General features: G+C 33.3%; 1 protein-coding gene across 8 annotated transcripts in view; it reads right to left on the bottom strand.

Annotated features, from left to right (window-relative positions):
* LOC123713930 (four and a half LIM domains protein 2) overlaps positions 1 to 21830 on the bottom strand; it is a 139059-nt gene that overhangs the window by 8392 nt on the left and 108837 nt on the right. For 4 of the 8 annotated variants that reach the window (XM_045667823.1, XM_045667822.1, XM_045667821.1 and 1 more), the window contains 2 exons: positions 14145 to 14345; positions 11754 to 11928 (listed from right to left, as the gene is read on the bottom strand). In XM_045667823.1, the coding sequence (XP_045523779.1) occupies positions 11754 to 11928; positions 14145 to 14345 (376 nt within the window). Of the gene's footprint in view, positions 1 to 5276; positions 5569 to 11753; positions 11929 to 14144; positions 14346 to 14711; positions 14963 to 19268; positions 19663 to 19810; positions 20517 to 21830 lie in introns of those variants that run through there. The other 4 variants (XM_045667828.1, XM_045667824.1, XM_045667825.1 and 1 more) reach the window with 4 other exon arrangements.

Raw genomic sequence — 21830 nt, forward strand, 5'->3', positions numbered from 1 at the left:
GACAGAATGATATATCATTAGCCTACTATTATGTTTATATATAAAAATCGTACTTTGGCCATACAATGCGTAGGGCTGACGAGAAGCTCATCATGAACACCGTAGGCAACAGATCGAGTGGGCCGCCGGCGCCCGGGTGAAATTGGTGGAGGAAAATTGTTCGCTTCTCTTACACCTTATTACGATACTCGGATATGAGATACCAACTGAGAGAGAGATATCTTCTGTGTGTGTATTAAAACTCCTCCTAAACTTATTTTATTTATGTGTGTTCAAGTGTATACGAGAGGTGTAGATTTATAATAAGATTTTTTGTATCCTATCCGCCAGTAAATGTAAAAGATTCACTAGAACTTCGTAGGGATTTTTGATTTTGAGGGAGCTTTGATCAAATTTGCTTTAAGCATAATGAATAACGAAACATGTATCGCAAACTTGCTGGGAGGGATTATGGACAATTATCACCGCTGCCGGAAACAAAACCTTCTTGCTGTGTGGCACTGTCCAGGGTCAAGAAGTTCCCAATCCCCAGTTACTCTCGGAGCTTAAAAATTTCTCGGCCGGAGAGACTTTTGTGAAGCGTATGGGTAGTATAACATACTATGATTTAAAAAATGTACTTAGAAAAGAATATTCGTTAGCAAAGGGTTTTCTGTAAAATTTATAAAAATTCTTAACTGTATAATATTATCAGCTGTTTATAAATAATTAGGATTTGTAATGCAATAATTAGATATAGGAACGAAAGTAAGTTCGTTCTATTCTTCAGCTCTTTTGAAAATAGCTTAGATAAGGGTACAAGTTATTAATTAGTATTAGAAAGTGTGTCGAGCTTTGGAGAAGTTGTGAGTGAAAGTTGAACAAGATCTATTTACAATCGCCTTGATGTCCTTCGAGCAATAAGCAAATATATATACGTATATAACATTTTATTTTGAATATTTGTATTATATTTGAAACTTTAACGCGAATATCACTAAGTAAAATATGATTTTATTAAAACGAAACGATTGAACGACTCTGAATTTATGATTTTTATGTTTATACAAACGTGTTAGAATCTGTGATGTTCGTAAGTGTATGTAAGTTACCTAATTCTGAATCTTGTCTCTCGCCGCCTGTACGCATTGTGAAGTGAAATTACGAAAATATTTATATATGTAATTCTTCTCTTCATTTTGTTAAATTACTGTAGAATATGCAGAGATACCCTTTATCTCTAAGCCAAAGTATCAAGCAGGTCGGAAAGTGTTTTTCGACGATTCGAATTTGGTATTAGGCAATAAATTATACTACACACTCCCTGTAATTTGAGGTTTTTACCTACCTACGACATCTTATATACTATCCAACACAAAAATAATTTATCAATATTAACTATAAGTTTTTTTACCACGTCCAAACAAACACACATCAACCTTATATTATTAGTGTTTCAATAACTTCTAATAAAAACAAATTGAGTTGCGAAAATTTTGTATAATTAAGAAATAAAATAAATAAATCAATAGCGCTACAACCTTTTTAGGTTTGGGTCACACTGACACAAAATTTTATAGCTGGTGGCTTTCATAGCCAGGGATCGAACCTACGACCTTAGGAATGAGTTTCGCACGCTGAAGATACTGGGCAAACACTGCTCATTAAGAAACGAATAAATAAATTTGTAGTTAATAATGTCAAGTTATAAGGCAGGAACATAAATGTATGACCAATTGTAGACATGACCAAGATCTGTCAGGGTTGAGGTGAACGAGATTGTGGTACCATATGAAGTTTATATTGAATTCTGAGGTTCGAATTTTCGATCGCTTGCCAGACATTTGCAGATAAATGGAGGGCGAAACCTATGAAGTTACTTTGATAGTAAAATGAGAACTAAAACGTTATTTGCACAGACTATACAGGTTAATTTTGAAAGGCGGCAAATCTATATGTGTCAAACTACATTTTCTCTATAAAGTTTGACAGTTTGAAATTCTGATACTTAACTGTCAGCCGTATTTAACTATTTAATGGCTTATATTAGTATAAATCCATTAAAATATTTTAAATCAACGCGTACACCTTCACATCTCGTGGTGACTAATAAATCCCGTTGCACTATTACGGAAACTTGTACATAAGGAAACAACTTTTCAAAATTGGCCCTTGCATTTCCGATTACTATGTAAATGTTATTTTAAACAACAATTTTATGACTAATCTATTTATTTAGTAACAATTTTTCAATTAAGGAGGCAACGGGTTTATCGCAAACAAGCGATCTCTTCCAGGCGACCGTAGTAGGTAAGAACTACTAAGGGTAAAGTGCAGAAAGTCCATGACTAAATTATAAAATAAAATTACAGTTTATTTATACATATAGAGTTACGAAACCAGAATAAAAAAGTCGTATTTATAATCTGTTTATACGAATCTAGAGCAGTATTGGCCTAGTGGCTTCAGCATGCGACTCTCATTCCTGAGGTCGTAGGTTAAATCCTGGCTGTGCACCAATGGATTTTATTTCTATGTGCGCATAACATTAGCTCGAACGGTGAAGGAAAACATCGCGAGGAAACCGGCTTGCCTTAGACCCAAAAAGTCGACGGTATTTATTTGTGATTAGCCACACATGGCTTCGCCAAGACAGGGACGATAGATACAAATAAAGAAATATTAAACTTGTTTAAAATGTTCTAGTTAAAATAGAGAACAAAACTTCCTCTGTAAAACACGAATTTGAATAATCACGCGAAGTAGATATAAACTCATGAATTCAGTTTATTGAACCCGCCGAAACAATAGTTTGAAAGTCTGCTGCTAGCATTTCAATATAAGAACATAAAGAACATATATATATTCCTCTACCATAGTTTTCATGCTACTGAATATAAAGTCTTTACTACCTCTAGAAATATGTATAAAACTAAATTTTATCGTAAAGTAACGTAATGTATTCAGATCTTGGATTTATTTAATAAAAATAAAAAGGCGTCACAAAACGATATTCTATTTTTAAAATAGAACAATACAAGTTTCAAATTTTTGACAATTAACTCGTGAACGCCATTTGCTTTTCTATAAAAAACAAACACGGTAACACGACATGGTCAAACAAAACATTTGACGTCACTAATGTGAACAAAGATTTGCTTATATACGACCGTGAAGTATTTAAATAAGTAATCAGGTAGCTAAGTACACAACTTAATATATGGACATATATTTATATAAGGTAGAATATATAATTCACACCAAGATTAAGTAACTATACTAAATCATACTTTTAAAAAAAAACTACCTACAATAACAATAAAGTATTAGAAACTAACGGGAATTAACTATTAAAATCCATGATCGAAGGTAATTATTCTAATCGTAGTGTAAAAACTTGTTATATCACTTCAAATCAGTAATATAAAAACAGAAGAACGGTTTTAAGGAACAACATTTATTTTTAAGTACCTCAAATTGGATTACTTATAAGGTAATCTATGGAATTTAATTCGACATCAATGTAATTGCAATGACACCAGTCATCCCGTGACAATTGACAGTTGCTGTAAAGCGCGCGAAATGACAATTTTATAATTAGAAATTAAAAATAAAACATGTAAAATTGTGTGCATTTTTATCCAATATAGTATCTACTACTTACAGGTGTGCTTCGCGTAAATACGCGTATTAAATTACGAAATATTGTATATTTATACAATATTTCGTAATTTAATATGAAAGCGACGAATATGAACGTAAATGTATGCCTCTAATGAATTGGGCATAATTTGGTCTGTAGACGTTAAACCTGAATCTCACATTATACATACACACCCCTAATGCCTCTGAGAGCCTGGTACCTACGATCCAATTTCAGGGGATCAAATTACATTCATTAAGCCGTTTTACAAAGGGATAGTCTTATTTTCTATGAAATAAGGTCTATTTTATATTACATTGTAACTTTATTCCTTGCTTCGGGATTGGGATGTCGCCGGGTTTGTATCGGTTAGGTAAAATACTAGTTTTATTTACAATAAATGTATTTTTTTATAAATACTGTTTACTGTCTACTCGTACGTCGTTTAAATTACTGGAAAGCACTTATATAAACAGTTCATTTTTATATGAAATAATAAACAAAAACATATCCAAAACCGAAAGTGGCCATTGTCAACTAGCCATAGTCTTTCACAGAGTAATAAACTATAATACAGAAAAAGAAAAATGTTGTTTTTCACATTATTATGCAAAATGCATCGTAAATTCTAAGCAATTAAATTGTACGACTATTTTCCTTTCCGTGTAAGATTTATGGTAATACGTTTTTGCAGAAAATATTTCTTTATCAGCATAGCGATATGAGATTTTAAAAACCCTTACTACAAAATCGGTGTAATTACTGTTTAAAATATAGCAGTCTCCTTTCCTCATAGCGTAAATATCATTTGGCAGAACGAGACATAATTTCTTTACCAATAACAGTCCCTGATTGTTTATTTAATAAAGAGTTTCTATTTCAATATTTTTATCTCTTCTATTTTTATGACTACTTGGTAACATCTGGTAGTTAGGTATATATGTACTTAATGGCTCTTCAACTGTAGATAAAAATTGTAATAGTTGTTTATGTTTCCGGTTAATTTAAAATCAATTTTTAAATATTCCGAGAAAAGTTTGACATTTACTGTCAAATGTTTTTTTGACACCACATACATGGTATAAATTAATATTTAAACAAAGCTATTCTTTATTTAAAGTTTATGTATAATTGGATTACATTACGTTCCAAATTCGTAAAACGCATGACACGTCAAAATCTACTGTTACTAAGTAAATGTTTACCTTTCACAGAGTATAAATACCATAGATATAAAAACCAATTAGTGTTATTTTGGTAACGCAAGATAAAATTAGGATCTTAACCACAGCTAACGAAGATTTAATGAACTACCGATTTTCGAAAATAATTTAGAGTGGAAATGTGTTATTCAAAACAATACAATTTCTCACGTGGAACCTTTTCCATTGTTATTTGATAGGTATCTGAATTTAGAAGTTACTTTCTACACTAAATTAATGATGATAAATGAAAATGTGCCTATAAATTAACAAACAGTATGTGCCTATACTGTTCGTTAATTTTATAATATAATATAATTCTATATCGCTTTCACAATTATTTTTTAGCCAGAGGTATGTTGCTCTGTGCCTTACACTTATTTCCTATAGTTTAGCCAAAAAGATTTCAACGTGATCTAAATTTAAACATAAGCATACAAAAGTAAAAACACCTGCAATAGTTTTCCGCGAATCGCCCAGCAAACAGCGATCCCTCATGGCACAACAGAATTTTTTGTTCTCCCTCTCAGCCGTCGCATTCGGCAGGAACATGGATAAAATGGCAACATCCTCGTTACTCTCCCTCGCCCTTCGTATTCTATCTTGCCCTACTGTTTTCGTTGTCAAATGCAGCCGGGATTTGAAGTCATCACTTAACACGTCCGCCGACATTTTAAATGCACAGATGCGCGCGAAAGTTTTACGGAACGCGGTGACGACTCGTGTAGGCTTTACGGCTCGCGGTGAGGTACTGATGTTGACTAGCGAGCGAGGCTGTTGATTGAGCTTAATTGATCCTACGATAAGTCTCTGAGTACAAGGAAGTCGGTTTATTAGTTGATGGATTAAACCAGATAGCTTAAACGGTTTCCAATGCAGGTAAATCATGTTTTAGAGCTGATAACATTTTATCTAATAATTCACTAATAGCAATTTACACATAATTGTGGTTAATTTTTTTACAAATTGGAAAGAATAATAGTAAAATGCCTTAACTTGCATTACACAAAAAGGTAACCTAACGAATTTAATTAAGACATCAGTCATCCCGTGACAATTGACAATTCTGTAAAGCGCGGGAATTATAGGAATACATAATTCTAAATTTAAAATGAATAGTTGTCAAATTGTTACAATCAAATACATTTTTATCCTATGCTACTATTTTAATGTATACAACATTTCGTACTTCAGGATCGAAGAATATTAACGTAAATGTTTCTAATGAATTGCAGGAATAGTATCTAGAATATATACTTCGGCAGTGTAAAACACAAAGTCTCATTTCAGTTATAGATATGATTAATAGACCTATTAAATATTAAAATAATATGACGAGATTAATGTAAGTGTCACGATTAAATCGGCTGCTAAATTAACGGCACAGATGTTCTTGAGATGAGCAATAAATTATATGACGTCATTGCGATTGTCTATTGTTATATTTTAAAGTCTGAATTCTAATTGGCTAACTTCATCACGCATATAAAGTTAAAGGGGATTTTCAGGGATGCATTTTTGTTTTAAGCGCAACGAATAAAAGTTACATTTGCGTTATCCAAAAGGTTTTTAAAAATGATTATGGAAATCGAACTTGACTTAGGGTAACACTCAAATGTCAAAATCCGATACATTTTTGACATACGGGAGTTAAGCTTAGTCTCGTCTATGAAGCTTGTCAGGCATTCGTCATCAGCTAAAGAAAAATATAGCTTTAATATTTTTTTAATTATTAGTTAAAACCGGTAAAGTATCGATCATTATTACATTTTTTAAACCCACGCGATGACTGAATCACCTAAAATACCATCATTATGAGATTCATATTAGGCGTGGTCAGTTGTTTTTTCGAGTACCTAGAAACTAGAAGTACTTTAACAAAACACCTATACAATTATATTTTTTGAATCACCATCGACAAATGGGAGATTTAATTATTAGACATAAACACAATTCGTTTATTCTACAAATTTCTTATAAAAATATGGCAATACATAAGCTTCCGTCTAGACCGGATGGCGAGTTTTAGAATTAACCCTAACACCCGTTGTCAAATGTTTTGTTTCATAAAAAGAATGAAGTCGAAAATGATATTTTTACTATAACTGAATGTGCGCTGTGCTGATCGTCAACAGGAACACAAAGATAATGTCACTTTTTTACGTGGTGTTAAAACGCTATTTGAATTAATTTTATCTATGGACAAAAATCGCGCAATTACCAGGAATAACTTAACGAAGAATTTAAGGTATATTTTCGGAAATTTAAATTTATCGGTAATATTTTAGAAACTACGTAACTTCTTGGTGGCTTGAGCGTATCTTTCATCCTTGAGGTCATAGGTAACCTGTGGACTTTTCATGTGCATACTTAACAGTCTCGTACGGTGAATGAAAACATAGTGACAAAAGCCTTTAAAAGTCGACGGCAACAAGCACAGAAGACTAATCTTCAAAAAACAACAAATGATCACGAAACAGATATCGGCCAAGGTTGGTAGTATTGGTTATAACTTAATTTAATAAGTCTGAGCTAATTAATAATATATTAATTAAAAATCTTGTCTTTACATAAATTATTGGCGAATGACGCTAATAAAGGTGTGTTCTATCTACATTATGAAATAAAACAAACATTTGCAGAAATAATATTAATTTCGTGACACAAGTGTTATTTGTAATGGAAATGATTACATTATAATGTACACCTGCAATTTAAAACAAATTTTATAAACGGAAATGAAGATTTTCCCGAAAGCAGACTGTTGATATTATTATAATATAAAATTATATAGCTATAATTCTTGTCTCGTACCGAAGTAAGTATCTCAAAATATAATTTTAATGTGTAATTATTACTTAAATAAAATAAAGAAGAAGTCAAGAAAGATGAAATCAAATCAAAGTATTTTCTAGTCGCCTTTGGTTTTTGCTTCAGACTCAATATAATAACCAATTTTTTGAATTCGCAAATAAGTATGCGGCTTTTTAATGCCTGATTTAACCTTCGAAACATTCGAATCCAATAATCCTTCAATACTGTACTGTAACTAAACTAGTTAAAAAATTAAATGACTTATCGCTGAATATTTTCGTTGAGAACTAGGACTTTTTAGACACCAGTACGTACGTTAACTATATACTATATATAGCAAGAACAACGTTTTTCTCCGATGTTTCAAAAACATTAATCTCCCATTGATCATACTATGCGCATAGACATAATAATTTATCAAAAATAACAGTAATGTAACTGTTCTGAATAACGGACTAACGTCCTGTATAATTTATTTGCTTATTAGGTAATTGTGTCAATTGAAAAGATGTTTGTAAACGTAATCGATTAAAATGTAATTAGTAAATTAAAATTTTAGATCTATAAATAATTATAGGTATCCATCGAAGTGCATTTATAAATTTATTATCAATGCGAAATTTAATTCTCTTAATTTATTGAATATTAATAATAAAAGTCTATTATATTTTAAATTAACTAAGTGTGAAAATGCATCGGATCTTTTACAGTTTGCAAGCGATACATAATTATTTTCCCAGTTTTATTACCATTTAAATCAAAACACTCGCGTGGCCATAGATTTTATAAACTGTATACGTCGATGACATCATACAAGGGAGGCCCCAAACTATCCAATTAGTAACTCAATTTCAATCATGTGAACATTACTATGGGATCGCCCGTGTGGAATTGTTCTTCATTTGTTTTTCTCTATAGTTTTATTTGTCTATATATTAAATGAATAAACTCATATAATTACACTATTTCTTGAAAAAATACATTTGTACACCTTTATAAGGCGTAAAACACAAATTAAAAAAAATGTAAATTGTATAAAATGCCTTAATTTAGCTTATGTCAGAAGCGTTCTGGATGTCTGTCATCTGGTCTGTCAAAAGATATTTAAATTGTATGAAATTCTTTGGTTTTAAGCATCAACATTGCGATAGTTAGATATTGTCAGATCCTTGCAAATATTTTAATTTAAACTCATTAAAATGTCGGCGGAGTCAGCAACACTTATTTTTTGCACGATTCTCTTAATGTGCAGTTAGAAATACAACTAACCCCCTCCACCGTATGCGACAAGATACTCACAATTGTTCTACGTGCCTCGTACGAACACAAAGTACCTGATGACATTAAATATGAGGTTGTTGATATTTTTACCTCACCAAAGAGGACGTGAGGAAATATTTGAAGAGGCGGGAGGACTTTGACTTTGTTTAGCAGTAACAATCTAGTATTAACTGTCGTTTGCTGAATGTTCAATTTCAGATTTCTTCTAATTTTTTTCTTCTTTTTTTGCCAATTAATGTATTTATGTTTTCTGTGTATATTACTGCTCTGTGTTAGTGTTTTGTTTTATAATATGTATGTTAGCTGTAAGATTACTAATAAATAAATAAGCTGAAGAGTTTGCGCTACAATACGAACTACAGCGCCAACTAACTAGCGACTTCAAAATTGAGTTTTTGTACCGCGCGATCTCAAGGCGACATCGGGGGTAAAGATATTGAGAGACCTATTTGCATATTAGAACCTCGGGATACATAATAAACCGATACTAATGGAACTTACAGAGTACGAGCGTTAGTTTTAAATAAACTTAGGGTTTGAGATCACGCCAGAGCTTCGTATTATCGCGTTTTATAAATCAAACATATTTTACAAATCCGACACATGTCTAGCTAGCTATTCAAAGGGGAATGCTTATCGAGTATCGTCGGAACCTTGCCTAAAGGGCCTCCTTAATATATTTTAGTTACTATATTATATATGATGTGGTTAATAAACATGTCTTAAACATACAAAAGTAAAGTAGGTTCAATTTCAACTTCATATAAAATTAAGATTGTATTGCGCATGCCCAACCGAGGCTGTGACAATGACAGTCAGTTTTTTTATGAAATTACCTTAAGAACTCCTTATCTAGTCTAGCCAGGGTAACTGAGAGCCCTTATATGGTATGCGTCAGATACAAAGATTTATGGACGCTCCGGTTGGCGAACATGGCGCAAGACCAAAAATCGCAAAATTATCTTTAATTAATTGTGATATGTATGACATTATTATGACATTGATTGATGCTTGACAATATTTGTGTAGACCGTGTTGTTATAGGCTTCATATCATCCCTGAGGTTATAGGTTTACATCCCGGCTGTACACCAACGGAAATCTTGTAGGCCAAGACTAGATATATATGTATACCTACATGGCTATATATATGTAGGTACGTATACTACTATTATATATGATGGAGAGTGTGATAAAGAAATTGCAGATGTGTTACTTAATAAATAACAATAATATATATGATGTAGGAATTACAAGTATATATAGGTCATATACATCTAGGCAATTCCGTTTCCCATTTAGTCATTTTAAACATCTTTAAATAACATTAGAATTCCAGTTGTTATACATTCTTGCGGTCAGTGTATCATGAAATGAGTCAAGCAATATGGCATATGTTACAAATCAGTAAGATTAAAATGTATTCATGTACCACATCATGCCATATAAAGGTGTCAATCGTTTAAAATAGGTATATAAGTGTTGTTATATAAGGACGCGGAGTGGTTTTCAATTTTCATTAACACATACAATAATTAATGATAATCGTATGCTGGGGTAATTGAGCATAAATTACGTGTCTTAGATGAAATGGGTCGTAATACTAATAAATAACTGTTTGTAAACGTACAATATATTATATTATATATATATATACCCCTTTATATATAATACTTTTTTAGGATTGGGCCTCAGACTTATTTAGCTGTTTCACATTGTCAATCTAATAGGCAAGTAGGTTGGATCAGCTTCGTGATCCTGTCACACTCTGTCTACCTTTTGGGTTTAGGCAAGCAGGTGTTTCGCGTTTTTCTTTACCGTTCGAGCGAATTTTGAATGCGCAATAAGTCACATCCGGGGTTCAAACCTACGACCTCAGGAGAAAGAGAATCGAACGCTGAAGCGACTAGGCCAACACAACATTGACAATATACTACACATATGTCTTTGGTAGAATAAATAGTAAACATTGCGAAAGACCTTTGAACTTAGTTTGAACTCAACTGTTTTTAAAGCTCTCATTTCATGTGCATTTGTGAACATAATTACTGGCCCTCGACGTTTCTACGAAGTACCTGAACGGAGTAATTTTAAAGGCTGTATTTTTATGACTTTCGTGCATAAGTACGGCATATTAAATGTGGCATTTATGTAGCAATTATGTTTAAATCGTATAGCAGTGCAGTAGGCAAAAAGATTCACTTCACAAGCTCATTGATAATGCTTTTATTATCTTTATATCAAAGGCGAAATGGTTTATAAGAGGATTGTATAGGTAGCGTTAAAAGGGCTATATATATATGGAGTTACATATAGAGTTACCTAATAATAATTAAACTAATAGATTCCTAATCGATTTAGGTACTCTATAGATTGAGTTTCAATCTTCGATGTAATACCCACGAACATATAGGAAGCTGTAATCAGCTTCTAGATTCATTATATCATTGACTTTTTCAAAATTAATCTGTTTTAGACTTTCATCTATCATTCTCCTTTTTACCACGTTTTATTATCTTAAAATAACCGTACACTATATTTTAGTTTTTATTTATCGCTAGGTATACTCCTGCATGAGATAGAAAACCATTAAGTAGTAGTTGTTTTCTTAAAAAAAACCATTAAATTAACTCATAGGAAAATATTAGATGTCTAATATAAGGCACGTCGAACTCGACATTTTGTAAAGCACAGCCTAGTTAAAGCTACATGTACTTCTGTATAAACGCGCTTATGTTTACGTTACGTTTTACGCCGACGACTTTTTGCGACGCGCGCTGAAGCAATTTGGCCAACACTGCTCTTATACGAGGAGGTACTTAAGATAAAACTTACCAGCACGGAACACCTCCCCACAACCATCGCAGCGGCTAGCAAACTGAGCGTCGTAGCAGTTTCCACAGTAGATCTTATCGTGCTTGGAGCCGAACTGCTTGTCCACGAGAGACACGCGGCACTTGGCGCAGAGGAAGCAGGCCTCGTGCCAATGCTTGTCCTTGTACGACAGGTCCTGGAGAAATAACCAGACTTTATTATAGCAGAAAACGTTAATATATGGCGGTATAACGAAAGCTTTTGAGGTTACAAAATATAGGTGTTTAAAAACATCTATCTTAACCCTTCAGGTTTTGTGATGGTCTATGGGCAAAAATCTGATGGGAATCTGTTATTTTCTTTAGGATTTTGAAGACATCCAAGTCTGATTCCTGGACCGGTCAGGTAGAAGACCCATACATACATTACTAGAAGGCCCAACACATACTTATTAGCCATAATTATTGTAGATTTTTTTTTAATATCAACTTTATAAAACTCCAAGAGCGGACAGCAAAAATTGTAAAGGGTTAAAACAACTAGTACAGTGACTACTAATTTATGGTCTGGACGACCTTCATTTAAATCGAAATTAATTTACCAAGAACCATAAAAGTATGCAATCTTTATTGTTTTCATATAAGTCTCTATGGAAATACAAAAACAGCGTAGGATGTAACGATTCACATTCGATCGTTTGTATTTGTTTAACGCCTACTTGCGACGTGATACGTTATTTAAATAGAATTACGCTAGATTTAGTTTCAATTTAAATGCTTTTTTAGACTAATAAGTAATTTAAGTTTAACCTAATTTACTAATAAGAATATTTAACATAAAGTATCCAATAAGACTAATTACAATCTCGATTAAGGAAATCTTTGTTATCGTAAAAACCGCTCTATTAGCTAGAGTGTGTACGTTCTATTTGCAGTTTTCCGAATGAAACGATTGGCCAGTATAGATTTGGCAATCTGATGTACACACATAAGATTTGTACATTGTAATTAATCGGGTTATAGTCATCTAAAGTTGTCGAAACATTTATATGTATCTTTATAATAACGATTATTGTATACGGTGTCACAAGTGTTTCAGCGAATATTTCAATCAACCGTCAGTTGGTTTTCTTTTAACATTGAATATACTTTAACTTCGCCCGATAGTCGCCTGTAAATTATAAAAAATAAAGCGCATGCGTGAGCGCATACACTTGCACTTTATCGCAGCGCCTCTGCAACCTAATTGTCTTATTAAATTTTAATAATCGCCTACAAATCAAGACTTAACAATTATTTTCATAATTTCTCTCTTCAGTCGGAAAATCTTTTTCCATCGGTTTCTGACCAGCGCCTCTCTTATTAGTGTGACAGTGTACAGTTTTGAGGTCGATGAGTCTTTGATCGGTCCATCTAGTTCGTGAACTGTCATGTGATATTCTTACTGTGTTACTACCACGGCCAGTTTCTCCAAGTTCTCATCGTCTCTACGCATTGTAATATGATATAAATCATTACGTGTACATAATAGACAAGTTAATATTAAATATTCGAAGAAATCGTCCCAACATTGTGTTCATACTCCCCTCAATCCATTTTCTATTATTAGAGTTTAAGAGGCATTTCTACTCGCGTCCAAAATGTCGTAATGTCAATAAAATATGGCCGTTTATTTTGGATGATTACGAAATACTTACTGCAATCATATATCTTAAAGAATCAAATGGATATTCAAGGTTGGCATTAAAACTGTGTCCAGAAATAGAACGAGATGTTTTTTAGAAAAAGTTCTAGCTTCTAGTTTCGTAATTTTCAACAATGTTGCTAATGTTTATGTAAATAATATTTTCCCATATTACCAATGGTCATACAAGCATACATTCACGATTTTATTAATAAATATAATTATGTTATGATGTCTCCTTTGTTGATTCACGCAGAAATTACAACAAAAAGCATCAGATATTATTAGATATTTTGTAAATTAGATTGTTGCAAAAGCTGGTATTGGTGCTTTATTTAGGGAAGGTTTCGTGTAGCAACGAGTAAACACCAAATACTGGTGAGACGTCAGAACGCATAAATAATAACAATGCCGTGGTTGTTTGTATAATTTGACAGGAAAAGTCATTCGTGTGAGGTTTAGATAAATGTAGTGTTTGGCGTAGCTGCAGTATTCTTTATGTTGGCAGCGATCGGTCTCGTGCCGTGTGCAGAGGTACGTATGAAGAATCTGGGCCGGCTGGAGTGACAATACTAAATTTGATCGTAACAAAGCAATGCCTGACACGGCTATTCTCGGGTAGAAATTAATACCAGCGCCATGATACTGTAACAGGATCCGCTGGAACTTCTGCGATTTTATTTATGCTGTTCTGGTTTGAATATGATATTTTCAAGTAAATTAACCAACCTTGGAGTCGATACCGATGGTCTTGTTGCACTCCTCACAGCCGTTGGCGAAGGCGCTTTCGTAGCACTTGATGCAGAAAGGATGCTCATCTCTGAGCACGTAGCGTTGACCCGTGAGGGACTCGTCGCACTGCCAGCAGCAGAAGTGTCCGCTATGCCAGTCCTTGTTCATCGCCTTGGTGTATTCGCTGCTGAAAATAAGCTGTAAAAAACAAAATTCATCAATCGCTACTCAATGCAATCGTCTCAGTGCACGAAAATAGATCCACTACCATTTGAAATTCAAGTTCACGGACAGTACATTGTTTACCGCTTAGTACATCTAGAGATTTTTTATAGAATGCTATAAGATGCTTATAAGGTGCATTTAATGGCGGTAACATGAAATATTCGTTTATACCTTTAGTTAATCAGGGTATGTGAGGGTGGCCAAGGGAATATGCGATATCTACTCCTGATGTGCATTGTTGACGTGGTCACTACAAGTAAAGTACTTGCTAGAGGCACTCGGAACACTGTCACATCGCACTATGCACGCGGGTCAAGGTTTGGCCACCACAACACATACCCATCGTCGTTGACATTCGTGGTGGTGTTGGTCTGATCCAGCTCGGTGACTGTGACCTCACCATCCTTGGACTCCCTACGCTTAGAGGTCTTTTTGACCTTTCTGGTCTTCCGCTCGGTGGTAGTGTATTGGACTTGGACGTCTACGTCAGCCATGGCAGAAATCGGTGCTGCCTGTTTCTTGAAGAAGGCGATATCACTGAACGCGGTCGCGACCCGAATTCGAATGGTACCAGTGGCTGAATCGCAGGAATAATTCCAGAATGTTTAGCGTCCGCAACGGTGGGGAGTTTGGGATTTAAATTTGGATGAGTGACGGAGACGGCAGGTGCGCGGGCGGGCGTTTCCAAACGTCCGGAGATTCAAACGTTCTCCGAGCGATCGGTAACCTAAAGCTCAAGAGATCCGATGTCGGCAGTACTCTCAGATGCCTACTCGTAAAATGTAGGCCGAAACGGAGCTTTGCTTAATGCAAACCCTTATCATTTGGCTTCATTTCAACTAACGCTATTCGGTAATTGGTTAACAATCTACGATTTATTATCGACAACCAGAAATAAACAATTTCACCCTCATAAGTGCTGAATTATAAGGCTATGATATCGACGTATTGATTGATTTCTGGCAGTTAGTTGAGGTTTTTTCAAGAGATGTCAATTTATAGACAGTTCTTCTACCTTGTAATAAGACATTATTCTTAGTATCAATCACATTAAATCCAAGAAAGAAGATTAACGATCGGGAACGATCAAAGCGGTCAATTTATTGTCGATGTTTAATTTGTAAATAACTGCTTTAAGACTGATTTGACGCACGATTATGTTTACAAACGAAAAATTTCTATTTTGAGTGTTGACTTGATACCTAATGTCTTGTTAAGTGCTGTACCGTTTATTGTGAATTATTTATTTTGTTAAACATTAAAACCCGATTCATAGGAATATATGAATGGGATTTCAATAACGGTTTGTTTAGTATTGCCAGGCCATGTGTGAAGTATCACTTCACACTTGCAATATTAGTTACATAATGTTGCAAGTAAATGGGATATTAATTTATTATAAGTTTACGAGTAGTCGGTTACGTATTTATTGTACAAATGTCTATGGCATTAAGGTTCTGAAATCGTATCGGATCGGAAATAATATTTTTTCCCCAAATTAGGGTGTATTAACATTGCCCTTGGATATGCCAGGGGGATTTTAGGATGGTACTTTATTACAAGAATAAAGAATCCTAGAAAATCGCTAATTTGTATAGAATTGGCTTAGTAAAAAAAAAAAATCCATGATCAAAGTTAAAAAAGCACTAAAAGCGATGTATTAATACAACATTAGGAAAAACTAAGTATAAAGAGAAAAAGAAAGTGTTATTTCATTTTTACGATCATTAATATTATTATGTCATTTTATAATTAATGTTAATTGGTATAATACACCCTCATAAATACAACAGCTGTTTTATATATGAATATGATTTAATTTTGAAGTGCTACAACAAAAGCTTTAGAGGATTTTAATCACTAGAGGTATTTGGAGGTGGGTCCTATAGGGAAAATTCTGTATGCTTCACTGTCGCCAAGTTTACGAATAGCTTCTAGAAATGGTGGCCAAACGAATTCTAATCTAATCTAAATCTAATTAATTCTAATATATCAATAATATGATTTATTATATATATACACTGTACAGTCTGGATAAGCTAGAGATTAAAGTAAAATTAAAAATCAATTATAAACTGTTTATTACTTTAGACCTGACAAAAGAAAGATAGAATAATATTTAATTGAGAACTTGGCATTTCTTAGCTTAACATATATCAATAAGTATTAATCTACCATTAAGGATGAACTGGTCCTACTACCTGTTGGTACTTGTGGAAGAACCTAGGTCCAGCTGTGGACTTTGACTGGTTCCAGGAATTAACGATAATTGATTTTTGTACCATATCGACAAAAAATAAATTATTATTATTACTGACTGTGACTGCGTTTGGTGTCAATATATTATTCGCTATTTTAAGCAATTGTTTACAAGTATAAATTTGTAATGCCGTTCAAAAGAAGTCATGAACATTTTAGCAGCCTTCATACACCAATGAAGGTCTCGGTCACTTCATTCATTCGATATTTTTACGATTTGCAAAGACACGAAACATCTGGGCGTAGGATGAAAGAGATTTTAGTATTGCGGTGTAAAGGAAGTGATGACTTTGCGGATTTCACGGTTTTTTTATATTATTTTTGGATTTATGACGTAAATGTAACAAAAGAACTTAGCGGAGCATGTTTCGTTAATAGGTGTTGCAATTTTATCAAATTAAAATGCTTAATTATTATAAAATTTGGATAAAAACGTTTATCGAAATTAAAGCTACGGTCGTCTAAACAAGAAAGACTAGAGCAGAACTTTTCAAGTATGTGTGCATTCGTGAGGGCGGTCTATCCCTCAACGGGGTGCCACAAGAGGTAGTGAAAACTATAAGATTTTCTTTAGAATGTAATCTATGCTATGTAGGTATGTTAACTGTATAATCAATAGCGCAGTCGATAAATCTATATTCTAATTAAGTACATGTCATAATATTATTTTTAAAAAAGCAAAGTTGATATTTTGTTTATTTATTACACAATGGTGTAAACTCCATACTATGTATTATAACATTTATAATACGAAAGTGATACTGAACAGTAATTTTTGGAAAAAGTGTTAAAGTTATTTAGGAAATTATTGGAAGCGTAGTGTTCTGCCAGAACTTAGTTTTTTTATACATTAATAGGTACAAATAAACTGAATTGTTAATTTTACTATTTGCGATCCCTAGTTGCAGAGTTTGTGGAAAGACCCGTTTAACAAAGACGTTGCGAGTGCTTAACACTGTCTCCAAAACAGTAGATATTTTGATATGTTCTCAGACAAACCACTTATGTTATGGTAATAATGTTACACAACTAACGCATTGGCTGTATGTAGTTATATTATAAATAAATAGAATTAAGATTAATCGGAACTGCCTAACTATATCCCGTCATTTAAACTTATTTTTTTCTGGATTAGAACAATGCGGTTTTAATACGAGTTGCTACTGTTAGCATGAAGTACAGGGTTGGAATCATCTATATTTAAAATAATATTTAAATAAATTCTACAATAGGGGTCACATTTTTGTCGATTTGTTTACTATGTTTTCTTCTCTATACTGTCTAGGAAAGCATTATGGATTCAAGACAAATCCAATGGTGCAATTGACCTCACAACGTGGTTGAGAATTGCTGGTATAAATACAACCTTTTTAGTATTTATAAAAAAATAGAACCATGATCGTAAATTGTAATTATATAACATTTATAAAATTCCATGACTTCAAACAATAAATATTCCAAACTGTTTTTATTTTTAATGACTACATTCGAAGTACCGCGGTTTTAAGGCATTTATTTATTTAAAAAAAAGCAGATACATTGGTACAAGAAAAATAAAATAAAATTTTAATGTGATAAGCAATTATAGGCAAACATAAAGGACTGTACAAATAAATACTATAGATTATATCTAAAGACTGTACTATAGATCATGAAGTGTTACATGATTTTCAATAAACGTTCTTGGTAGGGAAATCTTTGTTTTTAAATTACTTCATAAATGTAAGATCCGGCCCTGTTAAATGTATTTATTACTACCACAGTAACCCAATATTATGTGTTACCAACACATACAATAAACAAATTATAAATGGCTTGTTTCTAAATAAATAATGTATTGTTTTGAATGAGTTTACAACCAAATGTATATAATAATAATGAAAATACTAATATAAATGAAGGTTGGCAAAGTTTTAATAACAAATGTCAGAAAAAATCGTTGTTATACATATAAAAATTAATCAATAACGGTTTAGTTAGAATCTAATATAATCTTTTTTTTCATAGTTTTCTTCGCATCGAATTGCAATGTAGAACAGCTGAACGAATTTAACTGAAGTAGGTCGAGGTTTCCCATAGATTATTCTTGGATTTCTTGCGCAATGTTTACTTTTACGAATTTTAAGTTCAGAGTCATCATAATACAGTGTTCCCCCCTTTAACGCTGAGATTTCTATAGTGTGAATTTTATAATGATTTGTGAAGCCCATAATTAGTTACGCGTACATTTGCACCTGATTGTGTTGGTATAACATTAAACTAAAAAACTTTATTAAATTCATCTTCCTAGTTTTTGAATTGTTTACAAACTGATTTTACGAGGGCTCCTACAACGCGATTTCCTGTAACGCGGTCCAGGTCTACCAGGTTATAGGTGAGATTACTGATACTTAAACGTATCGTACTTCGTTTAATATTATTGTGCATTTTGCTTATGGAAGCCAAACATTAAAGCCTAATACCAATTTCCAGTCTCAAAGGATGGTGAACTACGTGGGATTTGTAAAACAAACGCAAGGATAATTAAATAGAAATATATTTCAGTCATGCACGTATAAGCTTAACACAGCGTTCGTGCTTCGAAAGCTAATCAGCGATATTAGACCAGAAATCAACATCTTCCGATTCTTCATTTACCTCATTGTCTTGTCCCGTCTCTTTGATTTCATCTCTCTCTTCAAATGAACCTAACCTTGGAAGACTCTGATGCGTCACTTCCAATCTCTCCTCGCTACGATTGTTTGAAGTTTCATCAACGCTATTGTACTTCTCTTTTGACCGCGACCGACTTCTGGAATAAGAATGCGTCGCTAAATAAGGAGCGCTCCCAAAACCTGTGTAATTATTCTCTCTACTCATGCTTTTGAACTCTTCCTCCTCGAGTGATGTAAACACTTTCAGTTCCTCCTCGCGTGAGGCTCGCGACTCTTTCGATGAGTTCGAAGATGATGATTTACGTTTTCGAAAAGATCTCCTCCTACCACTCGGGTCGTTTCGTTGAAGTGGTTTGCACTTTATTCCATCTAGTGATCTTAAACAGATTTATAGAATAATGAGTCATTGTTCCATGCATAGGGGTTTTAATGGCCTGTGGAGACAATGAAAGGAAAGCTACGTCACTACAGAGCATGACTGTGACATGACGGATGAGGTGCAGTATAAAGACACTTAATATTAACCTTAAATAGTTTTCGCTGTAAGCATCGTCTCCAATTTTATCGTCGTCGTGTGATTGAAAGTTTATTTCGGGTAATGGAGAAGTGCTCTTAGGTATGTACTCCCACGTCAACTTATCTTTATTGTATTCGCCGTTGTGATTTTTATCTTCAGAATCATTCGTATCTGAAACGGTTTCAGAAGAAGTTGGTGATACCTTTTTATTTCCAACACTGTACGATTCTGCCGCCTGCGAGATTATAGTTTTCGTCTTTGTCGAATACCTTTCGGGTTTATAATCACCGTTTGCTCGGTTATCTTCAATGGAATCTTGGCCAAAGCTAGATATTTTTGTTGAGAACAATAAAGCTGTTGAGTTAGTTTTGTCGCCGTAAAATTTAACAGCCGCTGTCTTAATGCATCCGTCGTTATTTTCAGTTAAATAGAGGTATCCCTGACCGCATTCTATAGTCCAGTCTCGATTTGCTGCCTTTCGGAGAAGTCTCGTATAGTATTCAACTAGATCTTGAAAATTTGGCTCGGCTTCGGGGACGATTCCGCTTAATATGTGTCTAATACATTCTACGGCTTCGTTGAACCCAGCGTACGTTATAATAACAGATAATAGGAGACCCATTGTCACTGGTCACTGGAGAGGTAGGGTGGTGACGATTGATAGGGCTGGGATCGGATGCAGCGGTCTCTAGGGCAAGATATGAACTGAAATTAAAATATTGCACTTGCCAAAGATTGTGTCCACATTTAGAATTGCGTTTGGCATTGTGACTAGATGTAAGAACGATTGTTTGGTTAAAATATTCGTCATGGCTTCTGCACAGCGAAATAATGCATTTATATAGCTATGTCCAATAAAGCAAATCGAAAATAACAAGTATTTATATTTTCTTTTGAGTAATGAGAAATGTAATAAAGAATTTGTATGACACTTGACATTGAAACTGTGTCTAGAAATAGTTCTCAATCCACTAAATCCAGCGTGAGTCATCGACCTCATGAGGATAAAAATCGAGTTACTTGCGCACGCGCCGAGCTCTCGAAATTTATTAAAAATGGCTTCCAAATTTTACGCTGTAAATAATAATTTTGTCATTGTGCCAGAAAATTATTACCATCGAAGTATTTAAAAACCTAAAGAGATTTTCTCAATAATTTACGCGGGATATATCATAATCATAAGATGAAAATTAAGATAAAAATATATAGAGGAAACATTTTGTATATAATCTATTTACTATATACAAACATAAATGTTTCCTCAGAGAAGAATTAGAAAAGGAAAAAAAGGAAATATAAATTGTTTAAAGCAATATGTTAGCTACAAAACCACTTTATAAATATTTAACATAGTCTTATTTCTTTTATTACAGGGGGGTGTTACTATTTTGATTCAGAACGCAGTAACTACCGATACTAAGCAATCGGAAAGTTTCGATCTGTCAAAACGAATTATAATTTCTAACGAAAGTGATTTCATAGTGACCTTTATATACTCCCTTATATTTTATACTTACGCCGAACAACGCGTTTTTTTAAATTAGCGGAGTAGCAATTTGACGTCATTATTTCAGAGGAAAGCAGAATGAAAATATAACATTTCAATTATAATTAAACGCTTGACTGAAAATTAAAAGTACTGAATGTAGTGCCGTATAGTTAAAAATTAAATTAATTTACTTTAAACTCTTTTAAAAATTTTTTACTGTTGTGTATCCCTTCAGGCAGGTTCCCTTAGTGTTTTTTTTGTGTTTTCTGTACTTTTAGTTTATATATTATGCAATAATAAAAAATAAATTATTTTCGTTTACTTCATTCATTGTTAAACGATTATAAAACCGCTCTTGTTCATTTTGAAAATATTGACAATGTATATTTAATCATAAACTGAAGAGCTTTTTAGAATGAAGCTTGTTCGACCGCCTAGTAAGGACACTGATATCTGATAGGAATAAAAGTATTAAAATAGTTTAGTTATCTTACGGCATCTAGACAAATTACAGACGTCGATTTAAACGTACCTCAAAA

This window comes from Pieris brassicae, chromosome 9 (assembly GCF_905147105.1).
Source record: "Pieris brassicae chromosome 9, ilPieBrab1.1, whole genome shotgun sequence".
Lineage (NCBI taxonomy): Eukaryota > Metazoa > Arthropoda > Insecta > Lepidoptera > Pieridae > Pieris > Pieris brassicae.